General features: G+C 35.8%; 1 protein-coding gene and 1 long non-coding RNA gene across 3 annotated transcripts; one reads left to right on the forward strand and one right to left on the reverse strand.

Annotated features, from left to right (window-relative positions):
• Positions 1 to 450: 450 nt before the first annotated feature.
• Positions 451 to 27,669, reverse strand: LOC135164680 (uncharacterized). Its single transcript, XM_064125281.1, has 6 exons — positions 27,062 to 27,669; positions 18,817 to 19,461; positions 13,810 to 14,079; positions 8,052 to 8,240; positions 6,769 to 6,904; positions 451 to 2,464 (listed from the first exon to the last, which is right to left on the reverse strand). Exons 3-6 carry the CDS (start codon positions 14,030 to 14,032, stop codon positions 2,326 to 2,328), a joined length of 687 nt encoding a protein of 228 aa, XP_063981351.1. The 5' UTR covers positions 14,033 to 14,079; positions 18,817 to 19,461; positions 27,062 to 27,669; the 3' UTR covers positions 451 to 2,325.
• On the forward strand, positions 9,483 to 10,376 carry LOC135164688 (uncharacterized). 2 transcript variants are annotated; one of them, XR_010299368.1, is made up of 3 exons: positions 9,483 to 9,885; positions 9,948 to 10,116; positions 10,184 to 10,376. It is a non-coding gene; the product is annotated as an uncharacterized LOC135164688 (long non-coding RNA). The 2 variants fall into 2 exon arrangements; XR_010299369.1 differs by having other exon boundaries at positions 9,484 to 9,885; positions 9,956 to 10,116.
• Positions 27,670 to 27,811: the final 142 nt, after the last annotated feature.

Here is a 27,811-nt window from a genome sequence, read left to right on the forward strand (position 1 = left end):
AACTAGCTGAGTCCAGGGAAATTCTGGATATGATAGAAAATTGGGTAATTCTCCCAAGAAAGACAGTCCTGGTGTCCTCTGACAGACCTACATCTCAGCGGAGTGCACGTAGAGTTCATCAAGGAGCCTGCCATCCTAAGAGGACCCCTTGGAAATTTTACATTTGATGAATATCCAATATATTCCATTGACAAGTAAAGAGTCTAAACAAATGCATCACAGAAAGATGAAGAGTTTTAATTTACAATGTTTTTCCATCAGATGATTTTTTTTAATGTCTTTTACTGACCGTATATCTACAATATATGTATGTATCCAATATATGTATGCATGTATGCAATATATGTATGTATGTACAATATATGTATGTAAAATCTATCCAGACATTCTCATATAATTTTTTGCGATTGTAAAAATACGTGGCTCATTAATCAAATAATCAGTTAAAAATAATTTTTTCGCTTTATTTTATTGTCAGATGAAAATACAGCTCCAAAATAAATTCTAGTATTTACGTAATAATTTAATTAGTGTACTAAACATACTGATGATTGTCTCACATTGGACTTTCTATTTACACGGTCTTACATAGGTTTGCACAAAGCATTATTTCATCATCTAAGCACAGCAGATTCACACGCTTTATATGTCATATAAGTATTTGCTCAATACAAGTGGAAGAAAGCAATGACCAGTTAGAGAAAAAAGTGGAACAATTCCATACGACTTGCGGCAAACACTTGATGCTTGAAAAAATCAACTCATGACAAAATTATTCTAATGAAAAAAGTTGTACCTATATCGTTAGGTGTATACAGGGTGTCCCATTTGCACCAATCCATCTAAATATCTCCTGAAGAGGACAAGTGACCGGAAATTTCTTGAGACATCAGTAGGAGGGTTTTAAGAGGGACAGTTGATGCAATCCATTTTTTTCAGCTTTCAAAATCATACTTGCAAGCTGCGACAATGCGACGAAAATGAGTTCTGATACCAAATTGAAGAAAGACATATTTTTTTTTTCGTTTAAACTTGCTGAAACCTATAGGTTTATAAAGCTACAAATATCTATTTACAGAAGTAATTTGAAGTTAAAGAATTTAGTTTTTCGTTATCATATGTTCAGTAGTTGAGCAGTTATACATTTATATTACATTTCTTCAGAAAATTGTTTATAGTTACTAAACATTCCTTATTCAGGTCTTTTAAAAATGATTGAGTTTGCTATGATGGTGAGGATCCGAGCGATAGAAGATCGTCGATCATGGGATATCTGTACTACTCATTGAGAGGACAGCTCCAGAGGACATGATCAAGGTCCTTACTCGGATGACCACATCTACAAACGGCAGAAGGTATCAATCCTTTACGTTTGAGGGAGGAGGCCAGATGGTGATGGCTTGAGCGAGTTCTGTTAACCCATTAAGTAGTTCGGCGAGATAACTTGGAATTGTAGAACCAGGATTTACCAGGATTGACTATTTAGAAATCGGTGAAGTAGATTTGATCCCTGTTAAGGGAATCTTCAGTGCATATATCAAATGATTGGTTCAATGACCTTTTTTGGAACTTCGAAAGTCTGTAAAAGGGATGAGAGTAGTCTCATCCGGAGGTAGAGACATATCTTTAGTACGTATTTGTCCGGATGATTGCTCCACCAATTCATTCACCAAACCTCTTCCGAAATGTAAACAATACCAAAGAATTCTCCATTACCTCGGAGATGTGCTTGCAAGTCAACGGTGGCCACATTGAACAACTCATGAGCTCATGAGTGCCTGATCCTCCACACACGTTTGTGTTATTTTTTCTCCTTTTTTTAGTGCAAAGGATGCGAACAGACGTTACCATGTGGTGCATTCTGGATCACCCTAAGAAACTCTGAATCTTCAATTTGATACCAGGACTCATAGTCGTGGAATTTTCCGAGGAAAAACACGGAATTGACATGAATGATGAGGCATCTGAAAACAACTCATGAAGATGAGCAAGTTTCATTAGAGTGAAAAATGCGATTGCTATTTAAAAAAAAAACTTCCAATGCCTAGAGCTTTCAAGCATGAAGTTGAAAGCTCAGAAAAATGGATGCATTAAATATCCCTCTCGAAACTCTACAACTAATGTCTTGACACATTTCCTGTCACTTGCTCCCCCAGGAGATATTTAGTTGGATTCTTTCTAATGGAACACCCGGTATACAATCGTTCGATGGTTAATTCCACTTGGCAATTAAGTTTGTGGGGTTTTCGGATAAAATCACGGTGGTTAAAATGATAATCGATCCTGAATGGCAAAATTTTGATAATTTTGATAATAAATTATGATCTAATAAAGCATTATGGCAGCAGCAGTTTTCTCCTCAAGAGCGGGAATAGGTTCGAGATGATCGTCTTTGGCTCTCCCTGATCCCCAGCCGACTAATGCTATGCTGATGAGGTGAACAACCCCAGCGCTCACGACGAGCCTAAAAACATAAAATACATAATTAAAATTCGCATAATTAGTCAATTACCATTTATTACGCTGTGAGTAGTTTTCCATGGTTTTTAAGCATTTTTTTTCATCACATTTCCGACGCATTCCTCGGAGTCTTATTCCAACTATCTGTGAGTTTCCTCTGGTGTTTCATCCAACCAACTTTTTTTATATCGCATTGTTTTATCTCGGGCGTAACGGTGCCTATGTACACAGCGGACAAGGATGAATACAAGGATGTCGAGTGGAAAAAAATACACAAGATAGTTCATGCGTTTGATAGAAAGTTCTCGACAATTGCGGCCAGATTTTCCCGAAATTTAATGGGACTATGACCATAAAGATTTATTTTGCAAATTTCTTTAAGGCGTGCAGTTTCCGTTTTGGGTTCTGCATTGCAACTTTGCATTATTTTAATGTTTAGTATTTATTTATGTATTTATGCCTGTTTATTGATTCCAAGTATACCCTACTCGGGTTTTTATATTGTATTTGATGTACGATGAGCCGACTTCCTCGCCAACCGTGTCGCATTTACCCCAGGAGCTGTACGCCACGTACAGACTCTCCTGGTGACTAAGGAAAACTATGGAATAGTTTTCCTGGCTGGCACGACGTCCATCAACCAAGCTTTATCCAGGATAATATTTCTTAATGATTCGAGGTGGCTAGACTTTCGTTCGACGGTTTCCGAAGGATTAAAAATTCCAATGCCCTGAGTCGGACTCGAACCCGCGCCTCACGGGTCCCGGCGTCCGGCCGAACGATTTTTTTTTCCAAAGATTTATTAACACTTTTTTTTAGTAATTTATATGTACATTATGTATCTAATAACATATAAAAATACTTTATCTTATATCTACTTGATTGTAGCACCTACTTTTTTCAAGTTTAATCTACTGATTTAACTTCAGTTAAATCAGTAAATTAAACCAGTAATCAGTAAGTAGTTAATCTACTGATTGAACTTAAGTTAAATCAGTAAATTAAACCAGTAATCAGTAAGTAGTTAATCTACTGATTGAACTTAAGTTAAATCAGTAAATTAAACCAGTAATCAGTAAGTAATTAATCTACTGATTGAACTTAAATTAAATCAGTAAATTAAACCAGTAATCAATAAGTAATTAATCTACTGATTTAACTTAAGTTAAATCAGTAAATTAAACTTTAAAAAAGTAGGTGCTACAAAAGTAATTACTGACAATAGAATGATATTCGTATGATTACTCGATCGCGGTTTTTTTTAAACATATGTGGTAGTTACTTTTGATATTTGTGTAATATCAATCGCTAAGATGCAAGATATTGGAAAATTGTTAAAAAAAACCAACTTGTAGAAATTCCCTTACAGATGAGTGATCAGTCTCTAAGTGTTATAGTTTAATATTATTATGTATTGTTGATAACTTTTATTATGTCTGGTTGATTTATTGGTTGAACGTTATTGACCCTTTCGCTATCATCGCCTACATCTAATTCGTGATACGGTAATTTATGCTTGTATTGAAAAGGCAGGTTGTTGGTATTTGTTTTTGCAATATCCTTGCACGATTATTACCGAGTAGATTTTTATGAAAGTGTGTGGCCCGTTCTTTAATGTAGTGTTTAATCATTTCGATTTTGAGGCGTTTGTGCATATCTTTAATTCTAGCATATCTGTCTTCAGATAATATCAACCTAAGGCACTTATTTTTAAATATTTGGAGTCTTTCAATGTGCGAATGGCCGAACGATTTAACCAATTCAGCCACCGTAGTCGGTCGATGTGTATCATGTACTTAATAAGGATCAAGAGTTCATTTTTCTTCACGCTTGGTGATATAAAAAAAAATACATCATCAGGAAACTTTTTCTATGAGTCGCTTTTCGATTGTGGAAATCATAATGAGGATTTGCACTGAAATACGATATGCAGGTGAAAAATTATAGCTGAATTTTCTGGAATTACACTTTTCCAAAATTTTTAACACATTTAATTTCCATTGAAAGTTCCTTTTTTGGTATTTAAAATTCAGAAATATGAGTGATAACGATAAATTGAAATAGCAATTCCAGGACAAATTGTATTCTTGCATTCTGTAATTGTATTCTTGTATTGTATTGCTATTCTGCCCTGAAAATTAATGGCAGACCAGAAAATTCTGGTGCAGATGCACTTGAACGGTCTGAAGAGTGACACTCAATGCGGGTTGGGGGAGAAAACATAAAATTTCAGATATAACGGAGCATTCAGTACAATTAGGCGTTGCATATTTAAAATCTTTCGGATATTTTTTGCATATTATGTTGTATATGTGGAGATAATTTTTTAAAAGATAAGACAGCTTACGGTTAATCTACTTTATTCAATTAGATCAGTCACTTTTCACTTCCTTACAAATTATTATAAACACTATTATTATTATACCGTGGTACCATCTAAATTTCTTTAAAGAGTACTTCCTCTGATACTCGCGAGGAGGAATGTCTTCTCAAAACAGCGGCTCGAAATGGACTGTCCCCTAATAGTCCAAGAAAATAGGCCTCGAAAAAAATCATAAATATCTCTATTGTTCAGCAATTTATGATTTTTTAATGTATCTGCTATCATCCCCTAGCTTCTAGCAACCCTACCTCGGTTAATTTTGATTTTAAGAGAAAAAGTATAGAAATCACTTTCATGCAATATTTGATGCTTTACAACTTCTATTAAAACTTTTTTTTCCTAGTCCTTACCGTTTTCCCAAAATTAATAAAAAAACGCTTTATTTATTTTTTTCTCCCCTTCCCGGGGGGAAATCAAAAAAAATCTTTTTCAATTCGTTTTTATATCTTTCAAAGTAACTTATATCAAAAATTCAAGTATTCACCCCAAAATTCGCATTTCGAGGCCTATTTTCTTAAGGCCCTAAGTCATCCGCGTTCCTCCGTGAGTCCCAAAAATTTCCCTTAACCTCCCCTCTCTTTCCCCTAACATCCCTCAACCCTAATGGCCATCTTCCAATTTTGTGGAATTTCCAAAACGCGACGGGCGTGCGTCAGGCAGAAATCCAAAATATTTTCTCCGGCTCTCAATAAAATACTAAAACGATCTCACACCTCGACCTTCATAAATTATCCTATCCTAAATAAAACATAAAATTTTCCGATACTCCTTATATGTTGTATATGTTGATGAAATATTGATACAGCAACAATAGTCAATTTTCAGTTGTGCCTGAGGGGCCAAACTTTCTCAGCAACTATTTATTTCCAAAATTCAACGATTAAATCGATTAGATCCACCGCCCATTCTGCATCGCACACGGTACAGGAAAGTGATCGATGCCAGATAAATTTCCGTTAAACAAATAGAAAGTCACAATTCTTCATTCTACATCCGGGAAATTGAGCAGCCGAAAACTCGATCTTTCGTTGTAGACTAACACAAAAAAATGATGTTTATTGATAGATAAATATCAATTACCAGAAGTAATTTGAAATACATAAGATTTTACGAGGCATATCAATCATTGCTCTGCGAGTTACAGTTACTTGAATCGAATGAATAGCTCTTAAAGTTAAGTCGTATGTATTCATCACAATAATAAAAAAGTTAATTTTTTTTAACCCAATTGATCTGCAGCTACGAAAATTTTCTGAGCGGTCATTCATTTGAAAATTTTGTGACACACCGATTGCCAATTTTATATTATTTCAAAGGGTGTTTCGATGATTTCATGCAACTTCATAAAAGTTTTGCAGTGATTTCAGATCCTTTTGAGTGATTTCAAATTTATTATTGCATCTAATTCATAGAAAAAAGAGAATTGATTAATCGCGATCTTTCGATTACAATTTCATAAAATACAACAAATGAGTAGACAAAATAACTTCTTTTTCAATATAATTTTTTAATAGAGTTATACGTAGTTTTTGATTTCATGCGATGTCATTAATTGCAAGTGATTGCAATCGAAATTTTCTGATCCAACTAACGAAAGTCTAGTGACCGCGAACCATTAAGAAAAATCATTTTCCGACGAAGTTTGGTTGATGGACACCATGACAGCCAGAAAAACTATTCCCCAGTTTTCCTTAGTCACCAGGAGAGTCTGAACGTGGTGTACAGCTCCCAGGGTAAATACGACACGGTTGGAGAGGAAGTCGGCCAATAATACCGCAAAATATAATGTAAACACCCGCATAGGGTAGACATGGAATAAATAAATAAATAAATACTCTTGTTATTCTGACGAATGAAAGGAACTTAAAATCGTCAGATTTGAGTGAAAGCTTGAATAAATAAAAAAACCGTAGCTTAATACGCACCAGAATGAATACCCGAGCTCTGCGGATCCTTCACTGGTCCACATATTGTTGATGTCCTCCTTCGGCAGAACATTTGTGTATAATTTTGCATAATACTGGGCTAGCCAAGTAGCAGTACTGGCCACACAAAGAAGAACTGTAAAAAATAAATTATAAGAATTACTCAGGTTTCTCAATTCAGTCACTTCTAACAATGTTTATGCTTGATAAGGGCAAAACCAGGCCGCCTGTCACGACCCTTATCAGGTTTGAACATCAGGTCCTGGTCATGCTTTGCGTTACATTTCTCATCAGACCTTGATATAATTGACCTTAATGTGACCGGATGTTTTTATGATACAGCGGACTAGGGCCTGCTCAGCCGAGTATTAAAATTTCGACTTGGAATTGTCTAATTTTGGAAAATCCAATGTACGTAGACCGGTCAGAAAGTGATTGACATGATAATAGAAGATACGAAGCTACTTTAATTTATGATTAGAAAAAAAATAGGTGTGACAATTTTGACGAAAATTAATAAAGGAAAATTCCAAAATTTAACAAAACAGAATTTCAAAAATTAACAAAACTGCATCGAGAGCGAAAGGAACAAATCTTCAAACAAGTCTTACTTGAGTCAAAAGAATCGTTAAATTACATAAATTCTTCAAGAAATAATTATCGACTTCAAATTTGAAAATTGCGAAAAGGAATAACTGTTCAGTTTTGGGCCACAGTAATATCCTTAGTTCTAGAGACGAGTTATTAATATGAAACGCTGCATTCTCAGGAGCAAAAAACATCTTTTGATAGAATTTTAAAAGAAAAAAAAATTGCTGTCATACAGTAATAATTATTTAATTAAAAAAATTTTCGTTACTATTTCAATGACGAATGCATTTTTTGTCTGTGATTATGGCTTAATCAAGACGACAATCTTCTACACCTCATTTGATATAAAACGATCATTTACTAGAACGAAAATATATATTGAAACATCGCATAATAAACTGGAACCAAATATGTAGAACCTCTTTTACTTCCACATACGTTTTTCCAAATAAATTATAATTGAACTCAGAAATTCACATGATGAATTATCGTTACGTGGCAAAAATTTGCATTTCATCAATTTGCAAAAGTTGGGAACAGTTTGTACTTCTTCCCAAGAATAACAGCAAATTCAATTACAATAACGGAATAACAGATTAAGGCAAACATATTCAAATTTCGATATTACAAACTTCGTTAAATGACATGTTAAGGTGTGGCTACGGTACGATAAATAATTTTGTAAGGCTTACGGGTCAAAATATTCATTAAATAAACTCCTGGAACAGAGAGAATTTTAGCTCTCGGTGTTGTTGCGGTATTTAATACAGCTAAAAGGGCTGAGAGGGCTGCGGCAATCAATGCGAAGGACGTCGTGGCTAACGTAGAAACCCAGAGACCCCAGTGCATCACCGATGGGTCGAGTTTGATCATCTGCGAAACTGTAAATAAAAAATAAAAGTCAATATTGTGGTCCACTATAAGAATTTCTCTCATTTTTTAATTATAAGTGAGATGAATCTGCGCGAGGGGACAACGACTGGAATGACAATTGGTACGTGTGTATGAATGTGAGAAGCACTGGGCACGATTGTGTCTGGGATAATCGAATATCATAAGACACGTGTCAACATTAATGAAACGTGACTTGAATTTTTACAGCACCTGTTGGAGCGGTGTCTGAAACAATAGCGTCTTTGTCTGTCCCTTCACCTTCCTCAACAACATATGAATACTGCGATAGTTTATCCAATCGATGAAGATGAGTTGACGGTTTATCGACATGATTTGCCGATGATTGACATTCCTCATCAGATGATCGGGCTTTCTATTAATGACTTTTTTACTCGCAAGTGAACGTACTTTTCAGGGATTCTCATTGGAAAGGAGCCTTTTTGAAAATAAGATTACGAAAGAAAGGGATATGTATTCATATATGTACATATGTATATAAGATCGTCCATGTCAAGTCGAATACTGATTTTTGTTCCTCGGGAAAAACCATTAAATAGTTGCATTGGTTTTTTACAACAATTCATTTTTGTTTTTGCTTCTGAGTGGGGATATTTCATTAGGAATGAACTATTTTCGAAAAATCCTTTTTTTGAACATTATGAATTTTTCATTGTCCCCTTAAAATTAATTGTATGCGCTACAGCTCAAAAAATAGTTGAGATAAATATTTTAAATTTTGTACAAATTCTATAAAAATTTACTTTTGACTATTTTGAAATATCTGAACCGATGGATAATAGTTTGAGTTGGGAAGTTACACTTAATTATCAAATAATAGATCAATATTTTTAGTATTTTACCCGATGGGATAATTTATGAAAGAATACAAAACTGAGGCATCCTTATTTAATAATGTATTTTCACACGCATATGACTTTGGTCTCACCCATTCAGAAACATACTACCAATGTCATTGGTAGACATTAAAATAGAAAAATACATATATGAACAAAATAACTCTCATATGACTTTGTCACAAGCTTCTGTCGCACTGTTTATTGCAGATTATTTTATAAACGAGGCCGAACGCGCTCTACGGTGCGCTGTAATAATAGAAATCATTGAAAATTCGAAAATTAAAGATCTCCGAATTCGAATTAGCCGCCTTAGACAACTGTCAACCAATGAGGAGCCAACGTAATAGACTTTCGAGATATCGATAGTATCGATGTTTGTCCTTTTTACAACAGGACATACTGCGTCACATCGAAGTGAAATTGGGACACCTAAAAGAAGTGGATTTTCAAAGACTTCCATTCGGAAGTAAAAACTACTAATTATTTAATAGGACATCCGGGTGGATACATTTCAATTAATTACGCTGTGCGGCAGATGTACACGGTGGAAAGATGGTCGAAGCAGAGTGATTATCAGGAGGAAACGAGTATCACGTGTACGATAAATACAATCCTCCCCCTTCCCCCTCCGTTGAAGCACTCAACCGAAAACAGCGCTCGTTCTTCGGAACACCTTGACGCCCCCAAGGGGATAACAAACACTCTCTGCTCTGTAGTTCATCCTACTCTGCACACGTAATAAAACCAACAGTAGAAACATTTTTCCATACACGAGGTAACATTTCTCCTTTCGCTTTTCAATTGCGTTTCATTGCGGCCGTTTTACATTGGTTTAAGGCTTTTAGGGCGCTGGACTTGTATTCATGGACATCCTGGGTGTCACGACGGATGACGAAGTGTGATCCGTAGGTGAAAATCACCTCGCAGGTTATGGTTTTCAGAAAAAAAAAAATTAAAAAAAAGAGTTGCCTCCTAAGCATCACCAAGTGAAACTTTCGACTATGAGGTACCTCGCAATTGCATACCAGTATTCGTTTTGTCTCATTCAGCGGCTTCTCTTTTTGCTGTTTTAGGTTACTCCACATAGATACTGTTACATGTCCCCCTTCGAATATCATTCATTTGTCTATGATCTGAACTTGGTAAGAAGAACGACTGTCTTTTGGATAACATTCGTCTTGGCGTGTCTCTCTTCGGAGCTCTTACATGACACATCGTAATACTTCTTGTAATTAATAAACCGCCCCAAACATTTATCAACCTGTGTCGTCTTTATTCTTCGCTGGGTATAACAATACTAGCAATAATTTGACTGTGGTGTTTATTTATCCTCGCCTCTTCATGTGAGAACACGAGTGGGTTTTCAGATAAATCCAGGAAACCCCTGCAGGATATTTCCGGTCTTGGAAACATCCGGATCTGCCAGAAAGCTAGACCTTTCGCTACGATGGCACCACTTTTTGCAAAGTACCGACATTGCACCGATGGAGAACCTCGGAGAGGTGGTGCATGGCATACGCCCAGATATTCTTGTGTGCCGTCATGATCTCCTCATTTGTCATTTACAGAAATCCTCTGAATCCTCAAACGTATTCTCCATCCTAATAGGCAGGCAGACCCAAGATATTGGGCGCCTTCAAAACTCCCACTCCTCAATTTTCTCTATTCCGTCATTTTTCAAAGCCCATGTTCTGCAAAGGAACTCTCCCTTAGCCTCAGTTACAACTCACCCTTCCACCTCTCAACATTCTGAAAATTAAGAGTCTCATTCCAAGAATAAACATTTTTGTGAACAGTATCTCGCTTCTGTGCTTCCCCTACTTTAAAATTAAATTTATATTTCTTCGAAATATAATAATATGCAGGGCCTCACAGCAGTGAAAACTGGCCCTTAATCTTAGTATTACGAAAAACATTTAATGGACTGCAGAACTCAGCGAGGTACCATTTTGACTGTTTTGGTTTCCATAATCATATTGACCCCCTCAGTGCTCCATAACGAACCCCACAAAATTCATTATATTTTCAAGATCTTTTGTGGAGATTGTGACTCTCGGGGGGTAGGGCGCCATTTTGAATGGTATGGCGACCATAAGGTCGTGAGGTCCATTGACGGAATGCACGAATCACAGTTATATCATCGAGTACTTCCCCAAAAGCCCGAAGACGTCCAGGTTCTTGAGGTTAGAATTTTCCACATCCTCCTTCATTCTCTGGTTATTAAGAGTGATTGATATGTGTGGAGATTGAAAAGAGCAAAAACAATATGATTACATGACAGACCTATATAAGTCTATATCAATACTATGAGGTGATTGTTTCCTGGAGAGACCGTCTGCATAATCTTACGACCAAAACTCCAGTTTATGTTTATTCAATAATATAAAGAAATCTTTGTCCATTGAAAGAAAGAAACCATGACGACGATGCTTTGGCTTTAGAGATCTATGCGTTTAGGGATAAGTTTCGCAGAAAAACTTATCCCTAAACGCAGAAAATAAAAAAAGATAAAGAATAATGTCAGGGAAACTAATAAAGTCCTCCCAGGTACAAAATGACAAATTGCCAACGATGGACCAAGGTTCGCCCAGTATTGCCCAATGCTGGCTCATCCCCGGCGCACTGTTGGCCACTCCTCACCTGTTACCCAGGCTCATACTCCTGCTGGTTCCCACCATAAAAACCATTTAATGCAATTTTTTTGGGGACTAGCGCATTAAAGTTTCATCACTTGATTCTTGTGAAATCCATAAGTACTCTCCACGGATATTATTCAAGTATTCTCATGCATTGAAAGATGAAGTGGGCGACATCCTACACAACTGCCGTTAAAGATATTTTCTCTCCATGGAATTCACATTTGTGTCATAGTAATGCGAATTAATGATGTTTTTCCTATCATTTATGGTTGTCAGTGATCGGCGTTGACGAATACGTAAGAGTTTCAAGGCTAAATGACTGAAAGCCCCGTCTAATCTCCAGTAACAATCGGTTGTCATATTTCGCTTTTAAATTTCAAAGTAATGGCTTGGTAATTTGGTCAATGACACAGAGGCCGATGAATAAAAACAAGTAAATCGGTTAAGGGAAATCGCGATTTCTGCTTGTCCGGTAGGTAAAGAGAAAGAAAATCGTATAATCATGGATTTATGCGTGGCGAATGACTGGAGATGTTTATCGAGTTGACAAAGTGAATAAATGAATCATTACTAATGCTAAAATGACCTGCACGGGAGAGTCAGGTTTTTTAAAATTATATAAATTATTAGCAGAGATTTATTTATTTGCAGAGAGTCAAGCTGCATAAATCATCGATTGAATGATGCGAATCCTTCAATATACCGGATATATGATAAGTTCGTCCTCCTTAGTCAATATTCAAGTCTTTAGAAATAATAATTGATAAATTCAATTATAATTCACTGAAAAAAATCCAATGGTCCTTCAAGGATGTGGTAGAGGAATTCGAATGAAAATACGACAAATTATGAAAACAAAAATGATTCACGACAAACTAGCAACAATAAGAATAACGAACGACAGGGGATTCCCTACCAACTTAGATCCTACTTCGTAAATTCCAAAACCTCTCCCTCCACTTTCCACAGACCCTCAGGTGCATAGAATTGAGAAGTCCTTTAATTTTAACTTCAGTTCTCATTTGGAACCTGACGAAGATAGTATTCCGAGCTACGAAAATCTCTCACAACTCGATTGTTGCCAAACTAATGTTTCTCAAATACAACATCAGTTTTATTTTAATGATAACTTGGTTGAAAATTTTATTTATTGAGGATCCAACACTAATATATAATTACCCTTTTTACATATTGGGACCTACCAATACGTCGTTTTTGATCGATCTTCAGGGACTGACGAATCGATGATGGAATGTAGGAAGTCAAATCCTCTTTCCTGTCATTCAGACATTGGTCAGCAGTCCCCAATGTTTGGACGTTGATCAGCAGGGTCACCGCGTCATTTAGACACTGATGTTAAACGATCCAATCGATGTTTAGACGATTGTCAGCCCTCTTATGGCGTCGCTTAAATATCATATTGAACCCCTTCATGGTTTTTGCATGCAGTCCACTTCAAGACAATGAACTGCTTGACTGCAGAAGTCTTGTGTCAATGATGACACGAGACAATGGTACTGCAGGAAACCATGTGACTGCTTATCTCAGCGAATTTGAGTTCGGACACTTTTCAAAGACTTCAAAAAGGTAGAGCACGACCAAAAGGAGATCAGAGCTGAGCCCTGAGTCTCCCCCTTGCGAATCCAAGGTCCAATTCGCGATTTAACATTTAATACCGCGTTATTCCGACCCACTCGAATATCTTGTAGCCGTTAATAACTGAATATAATGTCGTTGTCATAACAAGTACGCGAATGTTTATTTAATATCGACTCATCCCACTCGTCACGAAACATCACTCCAACGTGAACGAATCCTTATGAGCTGATACCACACGTAACGTCACATCGTTTCTTCCCATTTTCCTTTTCTTTTCAATAAGAAATAAGGTAATGAAAGGTGATGAAATAATCATTATGTAAATTAGTTTCTTGACGAGCTTTGCTCTCAGAATGACAAGGTCTGTTGAGTACAGAAAGATTTTTTAGAATGTAGTCTAGACAAATGAGGTTAGTAAGGAAAAGAAAAATTGAAAATATATAAAAAATGCTTGGAATTACCGGATATATGATATGTTCGCCAGCCGTACGCGACATTGAGTTCTTTCTTTCCCATCAAAAGACCAAAATGTACTCGTCCAGCACTCTCTTGGGGATTTGGTGTTCTCCAGGGTCTCGCGTCGATCCAGTGTTGCGTTACCAATGCTGCACACACGAGACCACCACCCAGTAGTGAGAGAAAAAATGTGGCAAAAATTGTTCCACGACGGAACATCGATGTCATCCTGGGATCACGGGGATGTTGATCGAATTTTGTAAAACTCGTGATTTCTGTAAACAAAAACGATGATTATGGGAATGCATAATGAAGAAGGGGAAATAGTCCAGCGCTTTTGTCAATCGCCGGAAGCAAATGAAACCCCTTAAAGCCATCAATGTTCCCAAGGATTTTGTGGTATTCACTGAATGTAACCATAGACTGTTATAAATTAATTAATTGTTTTTTATTGATTACACGAAGAGAAAAGTCTGTGACAAATTACTGTGCTGGCCACTAGAATCGAGGCAACATGTTAGAATACTGGAATCTGTCTTACTCACACATGAAAATTTCTATCAATATCATTCATTTTGGAATAAATTTTGTAATTAATGATATGTGGCTTCGTAAAATTGACTAAACAGTACTATAAAATTTGAAGGTCTATCATTTTTTATTTGAAGATAAATTAAAAATTGATAGAAATTTCCTAAAAATTCCCATCTCGGTCAGTTTATTTTATTGGGCCTTCCTCCATTTTTTACTGTGCCACACAGCAATTTTTCGGTAACTCATTTTGATTGGTTAACGATGAGCGTCGAACGTGGCCGATTATTGCCGACATTTAACTTCGTCATACGAAATGTTGCATCAGACTTGGAATTTTTACGAGACCGAAATAGAAGTTTTCCGAAGCCGATAAAGAAATTTTACTATGTGGCATAGTAATTTTTCTCAGGTCTGCTGTTTACGCCGAAATTGTAAAGCAGCACAGTCATTTTTACCGGAATCACACTTTAAAAATCTCATATTCTTCTCTCCGTGTATACACAAGACTACAGATGCGCCACGCGTGCGTATTATATTTTTTTGTGTTGTCATAATTTTTTTTTTCGTTTTTTAATTCTCTGAAGAAAGAAAGAAAATCCCACAATTATTCCTGTATTCAGTATCTAGAAGACCTGGGTTAAACATAATTTTTTTGCTTTCTAATTATCATTATCCTAGAATATTTTTTCCAATTTAATAATCTAATGAACAATGTATAACTTGAAGCCCCAACAAATACCATACCGTACGATATGCAATATTATAAAATATTTTTTCAGTGGGGGAGAGGGCGTAGCCGCCCCGAAAAAAGGGCCGAACCCTCCTCCCCCCTGCAACCCCTTTTCTGGGGAATTCGACCCCCTGGAGCCCTTTACCCCCCCCCCCCCCCCCCCCGACTGATCGCCATAGCCCTTCGTAACGAAAAAAAGATCATGGCATGTGGACGATGATGTCTTATGTAATGTAATATATAAAAAAAATACATATGATTCCATGATTTGTTAAAAATTTCAAACATTTTTCCTAGAAAATTCCAGAGTCGTTGTACATTTTTTTCACCTGAAGAGGAAGCGAATACATCCCATCAATTAATTTAAGTTCGACCATTTTCCTGATAATTTTTTTTTGTTCCCCTCGAATTAGCGAACGCAAATGCGTCTTCATGTGGATTTAATTTTATTTGTCTTCACTCTAGGAGTCTTTTATGTCACTTTCTGTCATTAAAATCAAGGACTACCCTCTCCCGAAATCATGGTGCGACTTTCCAATAAAATCAAATCTTAATCCCGCGGAAGTTGTTTACAATAAATAAATGTTTGCCAGAATATGCGATAGACTTTATTCACCACGATTTCAACCATTTAATTCCCTTCGAGATTTTCCGTTTCCAATCAATGAAATTATTCGAAATCAATAGCAGTCACGAAATCATGTTGCGATACACTTGAAGTAATCGATTTTATTTCGTCAAGAAATCGCGGAAATTAATTGTGAAATTACATAATGTCGGTTCGGTTTTGAAATCCTGGTGTTACTCAATCAAAGAATGAGGACCTCTCGACTGGAACCGAATGTTTCGCCTCAATTTAGACTGAGAAGACACGAGTTTCGAGACAAATACGTCTTCACTTCGGTTAAAAACAATTTATTTATCACATTGCGAGCATTTGTGTACAATTCTTCAACAAATGATTGACGAAAAATAAATTCTGAACTTCCTCTCTGTTGACAATTTCTAGAGAACTCATAACAGGGACAGGGACAAAAATGCCACTCAGTGGTCAGAAACTACTCATGATCGGAAATACCCGGAGCTACGTCAAGTCCTTCGATTGTGAAAGTGATAAAAACAGCGCAATACAAGACCTTGTGAAGGACGAAGCTATAGACAATTGTACTGGTCACGCACATCTCTGTACAAAATCGAAAATATCTTGTTGAAGTGAGTGTGATTCTGTAATTGATGTGAAAAAGAAAAATTATTTTTTGTAAAAAATGCGCGAAGAAAAAGTTTTGTCGTTGGTTTGTCCTGATAATTAAAAAAAAATAAATATAAGTAAAAAAGAGTGCCAAATAAAAGTTTTGAATGATGAAAAAAAATTGTGATCTCTGACAAACTCCATAGCATCGATTAATTGTCAATTTTTTTCATTACAATGTGTAAGAAATCGGCTCTTTTTAATAAATATATGTTCTTATATCGGTGTTATTATCACTATCATTATATTACAATAGTTTCTTGCGATTTTTCCATATCTTTTCTGTTCATGAAGTACCTTTCTATGTACACTCGGAAATTAACTATTAAAATTGTTTGTTTGAAACGTAAATAGAAAATCGGCAGGTTTAGCGAGAAATTTCGGGCGACCTTGGGGTCACTGGAATTCGGGGCCAGTTCACATAGAACAACCGCAAAGCATTCAGTTCGTTACGGAAACTCAATCAGAGCAGTTATCATCTATAAATTGTGTCTAAAGTCCCTATCGAGAAATTAGAATCAGGCGTTTAGATATGTTATAAGGAACGTATAAGTTCACCGGGTTTTTTCAAGTACATCAACTATTAAGACCTTATTTTGTAAATTCAATGGAGTGTTAGCAATTCAACGGGTATTATTAATGAGATACGCAACGTTATAAATTTCCACAAGAGATAATTTGTATAACAAGGACACAAGGCTTATGCCTAATAAAAGTACATCAGCAATAGGTTTAGTGGACCATTTGTGATAATCATTATTTTCTACTACCAATTGTCCCACTTCCCCTAATCCCAGCAAATTTCATAGTTACTCCTCAAACATTGTTCCTGGATCCAAATGAAAAAAAACCCTTTTCTTTGTAACATATCATCATGAGGAAATTCCGATATTATCTTTTTTCATCAGTTGTTCATTGGATAATTATCCAAAAACATTCAGAAACTTTTTCGAAACCATTACATTCTCGCTGACAAAAAAAAATGATTGAATTTTGATTTTATGGCTTAGATTAGACCCCTGTTAGGAGCATCTTCAAAGCTTCAGATGACTGGTTCAACGCCTTTTTTTATTCCTCGCGAAAGTCTGTGAACGGGATATGAGTTGACTCATCCGCAGGTAATCGAGTAGTTTCCCCGGTCAATCGGTCGGCTTCTTCATTGCCCTCGACTCCCATAGGTGATGGGACCCATCGGAATCCAATCTCTTCCGAGTGGTTGGCCATCTCAACGAAGTGTTGGAAACCGCCTCAACTATTTTATATAAGTAATCAACGGTATTGCAACTAAGTATGAAGACGTACCGATTCTTAGCAAATAACCTTTATTATCTGGCAACCTAGGTACCCTCACTTCTTACATCTTTTCAAAAAGGGAACAGTTAAGTGCTCTTAGCCTCTACCTACGATTTTCCGAATAAATATCCTAATTCGAATTCTCCTATCTACAATTTCCTAAATAAACTTCATAAATGCATTGTTCCCCACTAATTGCATGCAGCTGCCTAAACGTATGAGCATTTTCCACAAATAATAGATACGCCTGTAGCACCCAGAGCAGCTTCACTCCTATCCTGACCACTCTAGAAGATACTTCTCTAGAATATAGTACTCAGTTGCCACGTGGATCACTTTTGAAAAAATTTGTAATACTTTCATTGAAATAAAAGAAGCTGTAGAAAGTGAATTATTTCAATCGTGGAATACAAGAGAAGATCTGATAGTTTTTCTTAATTTCCAGAATGGAAGTACCGACTTTAATGTTGTTGTGTATGAAAATATAAAAACCCCAAAAAATATCATTAAGGGAAAATTCTTAGATATTTTAGACATTTCCTCAGACCCTCTCAAGCATTACCACCACCGTCTTAATTTCCAAAATATCTTCTGCATACTCTGCCATCACTTTTCCCTCTTTTATTACGATACCCATCCAAAATCCCTCACAATTTTCCTCTAGAATTTATTTTATTGGGGAATGGGCCCAATAATGTTGTCCTTACTGTCCCCTCCCTGAATATTCCTCCCTTCCAATCTCATGTCCAACGCGAAATGCCTCTAATTGTAGAAACAGTTTCAAAACACCCCGCGTATAGGAAACACCTCATCTCAGGTCCCCAAATCATCATTATTCTGTGGTATAATAAACAAGTGTTTCTTTTTGAATCGTGAATGCTCTTTTCCAGTCTCCTCACCCCAAATATACAACCAGCTACACAAAGATTAATTCGGCGTGTCCTAAAAATTGTAAATACTGTTCTGTGTAGGTCAGACCTCTGTCATTCTAAATTCGAGTCTTCAAAAACGAACACAGTATTACCACAATTTAATTAAAATGTGATCCGATGATCGAGAGAGCTGAGAGAGTCGGTGATAATAAGAGTTTTAGTAATTGATACTTGTCTCAGCAAAGAAAAAGGCCAATAAAAATCATTTTTTCTGTCAGTGTAATTAGTCTAGCTCTCGCCACTCGTTTTGCATGCATTGCTGATAGGAACGTACCTGGTACTGGATCCTCAACGAATTGCACCTGGTTGAGGCTCTTGGAGAACTCGCCCTGCTTGACCTTCTGTGAAAATTCTGCGCTACTTAATTTCTTCGAAAATTTCACACGATAGTTGCCACGCTGTTTACCCGGTTTCTGCAGTGACGTTTGCTTTGGTCTCTTTGCAAAAGTATATGGAATTGTGTAAGGTTGAGCTACGTAGAAGTAGATGGGCCGGTAGTCCTCATCAAGTTGAGGTATACGAACTACGGGACTCGTTGGGCAATCGTATATACTAGCCGGACCGTTGCTGCACGCCCAAGAATTTTGATATGAATACCCGTAGTGGCTCGCCGTTTTTCGCGATTGACCTTCCACGATTTTCGTTTTATTGTCTCCGCTGGGCTAATGGACCCCAGCGAAATTATGAACAATTTTCTTCACAAATTTTTTATTATCTACTTTTACCCTGAATCCTGCATTTGCATTTTTAATGAACTTTCAGTCTTTTGAAACACATTTATTATTTGTTCATCGCCTTGCAATTTTTAACCGTTGTCGCTCGGTGCTTCTAACCATAACACTCGAGTTATGATCCCTTCCAATGAAAATTAAATCTCCTTCGGTTTATCCTTAGTCTGCCTCTGCTTATTCCGTAATATCTGAAAGCAAAATTAACGCATTTCATTAGAGTGGATTTTTATTTATTTATCATCCTCTAGATATTTTATATTTAACGCGATTTGTTATAAGTTGTAATTGATTATTGCCCGAAGGTCGTCAGCCAGTAAGTGACATGCGATTGTTTATAATACGAGATCGAACGCGCGCTGTAATTATAATTGGAGTTCAAAGGAGCCGTCTTAAACAGCTGTGACCCAATGAGGAATCAGCGTGGCCGACTTTCAAGATATCGATAGTATCGATGTTTGTCCTTTTTACAATAGGATACATTTTGTGCTCGCTAATGTGCTTATACACTCGGGTGGCCCATCAGGAGAAAATTATCTTAACTTTTAACTTTAACTTTAATCAAACTTTTTGGATTCCGATGTTGGAAGAGAGATGAATAAATCATCAGCCGCTGTGAATTTTTATTTAATCTTTAAACTCATTTTTAACTCAGACACAATTAATTAAAAAATACTGATATTAGTTTGAAAATACAGGAGTAACGTTGACCTATTAACAGTCAATGTCTGTAAACATTGGGCAGGAGAAAATGGTCCTGATGGTCTCCTGTCTTGGGTATTGAAAACAGCTGTGGATGGTCCTTCGGTTGGAATGGTCAGGTAGAATCGCAGGAAGCAGGACTTTACATGTGACTCATATACAACTCTAAAAACCCCACTAAATTTTGGATACCGAGTCTTGCGAAGAGGAGAAGTGGATGGTCGTATTCTAGAATTGGACGAAAAGTGGCTTTATATATTTTAGTGATATAATGAATATTCAGGCCTTGATTCTGGTAGGTGAGATGTCGGAATTTAATCCCCAGTGCGATCGTCCTCCATTCAAGAAGGAGTGGAACTTTTTTCGTTACAGATCTAGTTCACCGAACTTAGAATTAGAGTTGCATTAGAATATAAAAAATACAGTAATAATAAATAATACTGTATACATAATATAATACCGTAATAAATCAAAATAACATGAAATTTAAATTTACTCAATTATCCAAGTAAATTGTTTCCCAGTTTTTTTTATTAACATTCATTCAATATTCAAATTATTGGGATATGGATAAAAGTATATAAATTACACACACTTCTATGTGTCAAAGTGTTACGGTAATTTATTTTTCTAACAATTCTACATAAACACATTTTACTAAACAAGTTATAATTCCCTCCGATTAAATTATTCAAATTTCTAACTCAGTGTAAACTTCGAACATTTTACCTTTTTTATAAAATAACTATATTACGTATTTTAATATACCGTTTAGTGTTTTTCATTTTAATACGTGATCCAACCATTTGATTCTCCATTTCAGAACAAACAATGTTAGTGACATTCACATCTAAACTTGATTTTCTTTTTGCAACAATTAAAAAACATTTTAAATATGAACAAAGACAGTAAAATTACTGTGTTATATTGTATAGGGCAGTTGAGAAATTACTGTTATTAAAAATTCAAGCCTGTAAAATTATAATTGCGAGTGGCAATAGCCTTCGGGAATGAAATTCGTATTGTTCTGATTATGTAAAACAATGTAATTGTATTAGCAAATGGGAATTGAATTATCTCAAGAAAATTACAAGTGCAAATGAGTTTTTCTGAACTACCAAAGGTTAAATTTTGTAACGACTTTCACACGATTATGATCCAATTTATGTGATCTCATGCACTAATACTCCTTTAGTAAATGACAAGAGAAAGATAAATATTCTACTTTTCAAGTGGGTTTCAATGCATCGTCGGTCGCCGCAAAATTACTTCTCATCCCACCGAGACAACGATTTTCTACTAACAAAACATCCGAAGGACTTTCAGTTTACACAGAATCTCAATACTTGATTGATTATTTTTCTGAAGCAGTAGAAGAACAATAATTTGTTGTTAGTCGTTTAGTTGAATTTTAATATTTTTACTATTATTTAAAGTATTGAAATCTGTATATAAGATTTATTTACACTGTCAATCCAATACAATATTCTTAACCTACATTTCTTGAAATATTGACAAAATATTTTTATATCATTAAAGTCTGTTCCATTTGCAAATTTATTCGCTGTATAAGGAGGAGTACAGACAGACCTCTTCAGTTTAATTAACAATTTGTTTCTTTGGACGTGACAATTTGGGCAGTACCACAGGATGTGGTCAAAATGTGCAGATTCTGCTTCGCATGAGCAGCCCAGGTCATTTATAATTCCCACCTGGCGAAGTGATGTTCTAGATTGTTGCGAATTGAACACGCGAAATAGATTTTTTATTTAGTATTTTTCATTCCCGTTTTCTTTAGTACAATTTAAATTTCTACCTTGAGCAAATTCCCCAATAAATCCATAACAAACTTGAAATTTTTAGGCGCATTCCTTAAAGTCTAATAAAACTATAGAATTCTTTTTGAATATTTTCGGAATATTGCTAATTTTATTTTTCAGTACCTTTTTCTTTAAGAATTTCCATCGTTTTGGTAAAATAACTCTCAATTTCCCGCACCTATATGGAACCGTTCTAATCCTTTTATTCACGGTAAACTCATCTGCGCGTGGAATTACTTTATAGATTCTTTTCCCCAAATATTGTATTGTCCACTGCAATAATCATTTTCCGGCTGACTACAAAAAAAAAAAAAAAATTGAAATTGTTATCGAAGACAATTGTTGTTTGTGAATCGAAAGTGTTTATTAGCAGGATTATTGCTTTTTTCTCAACCCTAGAATTTCAAGTTCAAGTTCATTTTCCCACTTCTATAATTTTTCATCGCCAGTATTGTCGCGACCATCATTGTAGGAACATCTTGACGGAGATCCTTCCCTTCTTTCGATATCAGTGTTATAGTTCACCCTTCTTTTTGTAAAATATATGTGAAATTGTGAATTAAAGGTGTTGTGTGTCGATGAAATCACTTCCCATTCTCCTCAAAAGAACATTAAAACAACTACAGAAGGAAAACCTCGGCGTGTAATATATATTCGAAATATCATTCTGTGGAGGACAGACTCCTAGAATTTACAACTCTGAGAAATTCCAAAATTGAATGTGGTATTCGATCGAATATAAAACATAGATGATAGTGCTTTGCTCTAATACAATCGATGCTGGCTATAGATTCTCTGGGTCAATTGCATTGCTTGTACACGGAAAGAAAATTTATTTAAAAATTAGCCCTCCTAGAAGGTTAATCGTCGGATGAAATGCAAAATTATGAGTGATTCAACCTCTTAGAGTCAGAAAAGTATCCCAAGATAGCCGAGAAAGTATCCTAAACTCAACTAAATTTTAGCCTACAAGGGACTAATTTTAAGTTCTATATATTTTTTAGGCTGAATTTCAATATATTTTAAGGATTAAAAGTGTAAAAAATAGTCTCTAAGGGACTATAGTAGTTGAAGACTAGGAGACTAATTTTTCTTCCACTCTGGCATGCATTGCGTTTCCTGCACCTTCGGGTATTGTCGTCACGATTCGGATGAGGCCCGAATATTTGGGATGGATGGTTAGATTTTTTTTTCGCGAATTATTTTCATTCCTTCCTATTCTTCTTTGTTTTCAAATTGTCTAACATTTATAGGTCTAACACTTAAGACTCCAATTATTCCCCATTATTTGGTAATCTCAATTTCCATACAATCAGCTCAGCGTTGGCTCACACTATCCTCATTATCTATGGTCATCAACCTGAAGTTTCACATATTAAAACGAGAACGGGTGCATCGTCCTAGTCTTAGCTTTGCACTTTCAACAAGTTTATTTTCTACTTTTCTCTTGTCGGAAGTAGTAATAGTTTACATAAAATGAGTGCTAAATGCTATCAGTTACCATTTGTTTGCAACGCAGATAATCTATTTAATAACTTAAAAACGAAGTTGTTTAGAACTTAAATAAAAAATGGACGAACAATGAATTATTATTTGTTTTCAGTAATCAAAGGTATTTTAGGTTGATAAATAAATGGCAACAACTCAAAATAATTTTATCAGGTGGTAAAATGTAGTGCATAAAGTAGACTCAGTAGTAGAGTAGTTTATACTACCAATGACAAAAAATTAATTTATAGTAAATCTGAATGCTTGAAGATAAGAGTAAGTTGATTTAGTGTGTATTTCATGTCATTCTTAACAATTATGAAAAAGATAGTGCTGGATATACCTGAGTGAACTTTGTCATTTTACGATGTTTGTTGATGAACAAATGAAAAAAGAGCTTTATTATCTATTTTGGAGTCTGAGCAGAATATTCTTAGGACATCTAGTCGCGTCTAATACTAATACGTAAGCAAGTGACAATTTCAAGCCAAGTAGTCATATACATATATTCAAGGGATCTTGAGGGATGGTAACGTGATTGATAGTTGATTGCAGTAGGGGTGGAGAGTCGTCACTTCGATCTGAGGATCTGGAAGGACCTTGAGAGTTAGGATGATTGGGACTGTTTTTGCAGGTATTAATTTACCGGAAGATAAACATTTTTTTAAATTCTTTGATCAATAATATCCAAGGATTCTGACACGTACTAACACGGAGGATACTATTTTAGTACTATTACTATTACTGAGGGGAATGAAATGTGAAAACCGGAGAGAATATAAATAGGGTCAATTAATAACTAAGAAATAATTTTTAATAATAGTTTTTTCATGAGAAATTTCTCTGCACGACTATATCAAGAAATATACCAGTTCTTCACAAAATTATTCTCCAGAAACTTCCCACACACGCACCGAGGAAACTCCCGTACATGAATGAATACCCCGAAATCCTTTCTCCACAAGAGTTATTCTCAAATTGTTTGCAAAATAACAAAGGCGATTTCATGTCATGGTACAATTATCACAGAGACGCGAAATGTACCCGGGAAAGAAGAGCTATGAGCAACAAAAAAAAAATGCTTTCACCACTGACATTTAATCGTTACGTGAAAAAAAAAGATCAAAATTGCGTATACCATAAAATTATGAAGTTAAACAGGAAATACCTGAGTGATGTATTCGCTACAAATGGAAAGGATGAAAGGAGTTTTAAAAAACGAGGGTAGGAAAAAGAAAGGATGGAATCCGTTGGTTAGCCTTGGCCCTCAAGCGTCGATGAAAGAAGCATTGCAATCGAGACTCAGTGAGAAAGATACCGAGCATTATGTGACATTCTTGTTCTTATTCGAAGGTATGGGTATCTCGGGGCAAGTTACCTATACAGTTCACACTCTGAAATGAAGAACAACAAAGCACGAAGCATTTACATCATTTATTTCAGAAAGACCTTGCGCAATGCTGAGTGGAAATTCAGTTCAAGTAGCTCTACGTTGTTTGAAAATTTCAAGATTATCGAAAACTAGAAACGAAGAATGAGGAATTTCGTCACAAATTTTTCGTGAAAAACTCTTTTTCCTATGCGAAACCTTTTTGAGTCTGAAATCAAGTTCGTGAGATGAATAATTTTCCTCAAAATGTTGTGAATTCCTTTATGTCTATTATGGATGTTTTAAAATATTTAAAATATATACAACTATATTTTACAAAAAAAATTAGGTCGTCATTCCTATTGAACGATACGAGCTAGCAAATTTTCTCCCAAAAAAATGTTTATTGCAAGTAATGTGTATTGTAGTAAATGTTATACAAGTGTGTATGAGTATTGAAATAATTTCATTTAAATAATTCATTCAGTTTGATATAAAATGCTCGTATATTGCAGAGTTGATTATTGGAAGTGCTTGGTATGTGTAGACAAAAATTAATCGTTTGTCCACAGTTGTGTTTAGTCCATGTCAGTATTTTATAGTTTTTCTCCGAACAATACCCAAATGTTTGGAATTATTTTAATAAACAGAACCAGAGAAGAAACAGAAAGGAATGAGTGAACAAGGGCCTCTTGTGAAATGGGTCCAGAGTGTGAAAACTTTTGTCACTAAGGGTCAGTTGATCTGGAGACACCATAGAAGAAAGATATACCTTCTGCGTGCGATAAATAAAAAATTAAAGTTCATAGTCAAATCGTGTCGATATTATTTAGATAATCCCTCTCCATATATATTCACAGTTGATAATAAATAAAAACAACAATCTGCCTAGTTACTGTAAACGATTGAGGGAAATATGGAGATAATCGTGTATTGGGACAAGTGTATATAATTCAGTGTACTTTTAATTATGAGAAAGGCAAATTAGATGAAATAATAAATGATTTTTTTTTGTTTGCAAGAACGTCATTAAATATCGAATGAGAAATATCGATTTTTTTTCCCCCAATCCTATAACGCGTCGAATAATTCCCTCACATTATCGCCCCAGCTCTGTGCCCCTATCAAATCGCAAAATTAAAACAAATTCGTATGAAGAATATTTTGATATTAACTCGAACAACCGACCCATTGTAAACGTCACCGAGAAATACGGCAAACACTCCGGTCGTTTATAACCTTAACGATCCAACACGTGGACAACCCAATAGACAAAGGGCCTTGTATGTGGTTCAGACCTCTCACCCTTGACGAACCAAAGGCTAGGGGCACTCTCGAACGGCCTCTCGAGTTAACCCCATCGGATTATCAACCTGGCTGAAATTATATCGATTGTTTCACTGAAACGCATATGTTAAAAACTGAATAAACTTCGTGTCGTATAATTAAATAGTGGGAGATGTTTATTCCCTACATTCGAGAATTTACGATTGGTCGAATTGGGTTGAAGTCGACCGTATACGGTATACCAACTGCATAAAATATCTACGCGCTAGAACATGAAATTTCGCGATTCAAATTTCTTTCTGAGCATATCAATGACTTCTCTCAGTTACTTCTTCCTCTCACATAAAGTCAACGAATACCATCCGGTTCACACGGGCCTTCCCTGACCACAGTTGTCCCGCTTAATTCGACACTCTCCTCAGACATTGAGAATTTTTATGTGACGTAATATATATTCCATTTCTTCTGTGCGCTTCCTCGTATTCTGTTGACATTTACTTGATTTGGCAATCATCCATTTCTAGGTAGAAAGTGGCGTGGCAAAATGAAACTAAAGAACGTAAGCCCTGTATTATTTCTAACGGGACGAGTTTCGAGTTTCACGAGAATATGAATCAGTAAATATCCGCATTTCATTGAAATTAAATCTGAGATTCTAGAGTGCATCAATCTCCAGAGTTCACCGGTAATAGACGCTTCATGTGACCCAGTTTCTCCTCTCAATCATAAAGTCGGTCCTCTCGCAACGGTTCTTCTTCAAAGAACTTTCCGGAGTCGTTGATGAAGATAATTGATGATTGAAAAATTTCGAAGTCTGTGATTATTTTGCCATTAGAAGGGCCGCGTGAATATTATTCCTGCCATCACCGACAATTACTCAATCGGATTAGGGTAAAGTTTCATAATTTTTACAGACATTTTTACTATCCAATTAATAATAAATAAAATTCCAGGAGTTTAATGAGAAAAACGAAACATCGTTGCATCAGTAAGAAAATTAAAGAGGAAAAAACGAGTTTATCTCGAACAATTTCTGTTTCGGGATGTGCTAAACACGACGGAACAGGAAAGACAGAGTTCACGGATTTGATGGAGAAAAAAAAAATGTAAGACCAGTTTTCTTACCGTCTCAGCATCGTTTCCACTTCGCCCCTTACTGCCGGTGATCTCCGACTATTTTCATTCCACGAGTGACCCTCACATTTTTTTCACTTTAATTCCTCCATTACCCAACTAAAATGAATTTTTAATTTTTTTTTCTAATAATCCAGGGGCAAATTCAGTGATAAAAATTAAACACCAGAAACGTAGATTGAGAAGAAATTTTTATTCAACATCAAGCGCTTCACTTGGGTGCCAACAAAGGTACACATTCACAACTGACGCGTTCCAGGTATACTGAGGTATACAGAGGATTGGAGTTACATTGTGAGTGGATCGGTGCAGTGCTTGCCCAGAGGAACCCTTCCACCTGCTCGAATCCTCGTTCAATGGAGAACCGCAGGTGGCAGCAGTTTACAACAATAGTTTGAAGAGATGTTAAATTTTTTAATTATTTTTGGAATATATTGAAACGTCTATAGGTGTGATACCCTTAAAGGCCTTGGTATCCTGACAGGGAGTAATATACTTTGATCGGGTGGATAAGACCAGTATCGTCCTGGAGCTCCTTGGAGTAACATTAAATAACGTAGTTCTTAGTCTAATTGCACACTGATTATTCTTACCCCGCTACTACTTTGCATTTGTTTACCTTGAAATCACTGTCACATGTTCCATGATAATTAGTATTTTGGAACTAAACTTCTGGAGAAACTTCTTTGTTGAAGACTGGCTGAAGTGACAGCAGATAATATTCAAGGAAAAATTGCAACT

Source organism: Diachasmimorpha longicaudata, chromosome 7 (assembly GCF_034640455.1).
Source record: "Diachasmimorpha longicaudata isolate KC_UGA_2023 chromosome 7, iyDiaLong2, whole genome shotgun sequence".
In the NCBI taxonomy this organism is placed as follows: Eukaryota; Metazoa; Arthropoda; class Insecta; order Hymenoptera; family Braconidae; genus Diachasmimorpha; species Diachasmimorpha longicaudata.

Excerpts from the sequence above, each read along its gene's own strand:
- LOC135164680 (XM_064125281.1), bottom strand. The coding sequence starts at position 14,032 with ATGACATCGATGTTCCGTCGTGGAACAATTTTTGCCACATTTTTTCTC. Across the intron at positions 8,241-13,809 it reads GCGAACATATCATATATCCG|TTTCGCAGATGATCAAACTC; the intron begins GTAATTCCAAGC and ends TTTTATTTACAG. Across the intron at positions 6,905-8,051 it reads TTTAATGAATATTTTGACCC|TTCTTCTTTGTGTGGCCAGT; the intron begins GTAAGCCTTACA and ends TATTTTTTACAG.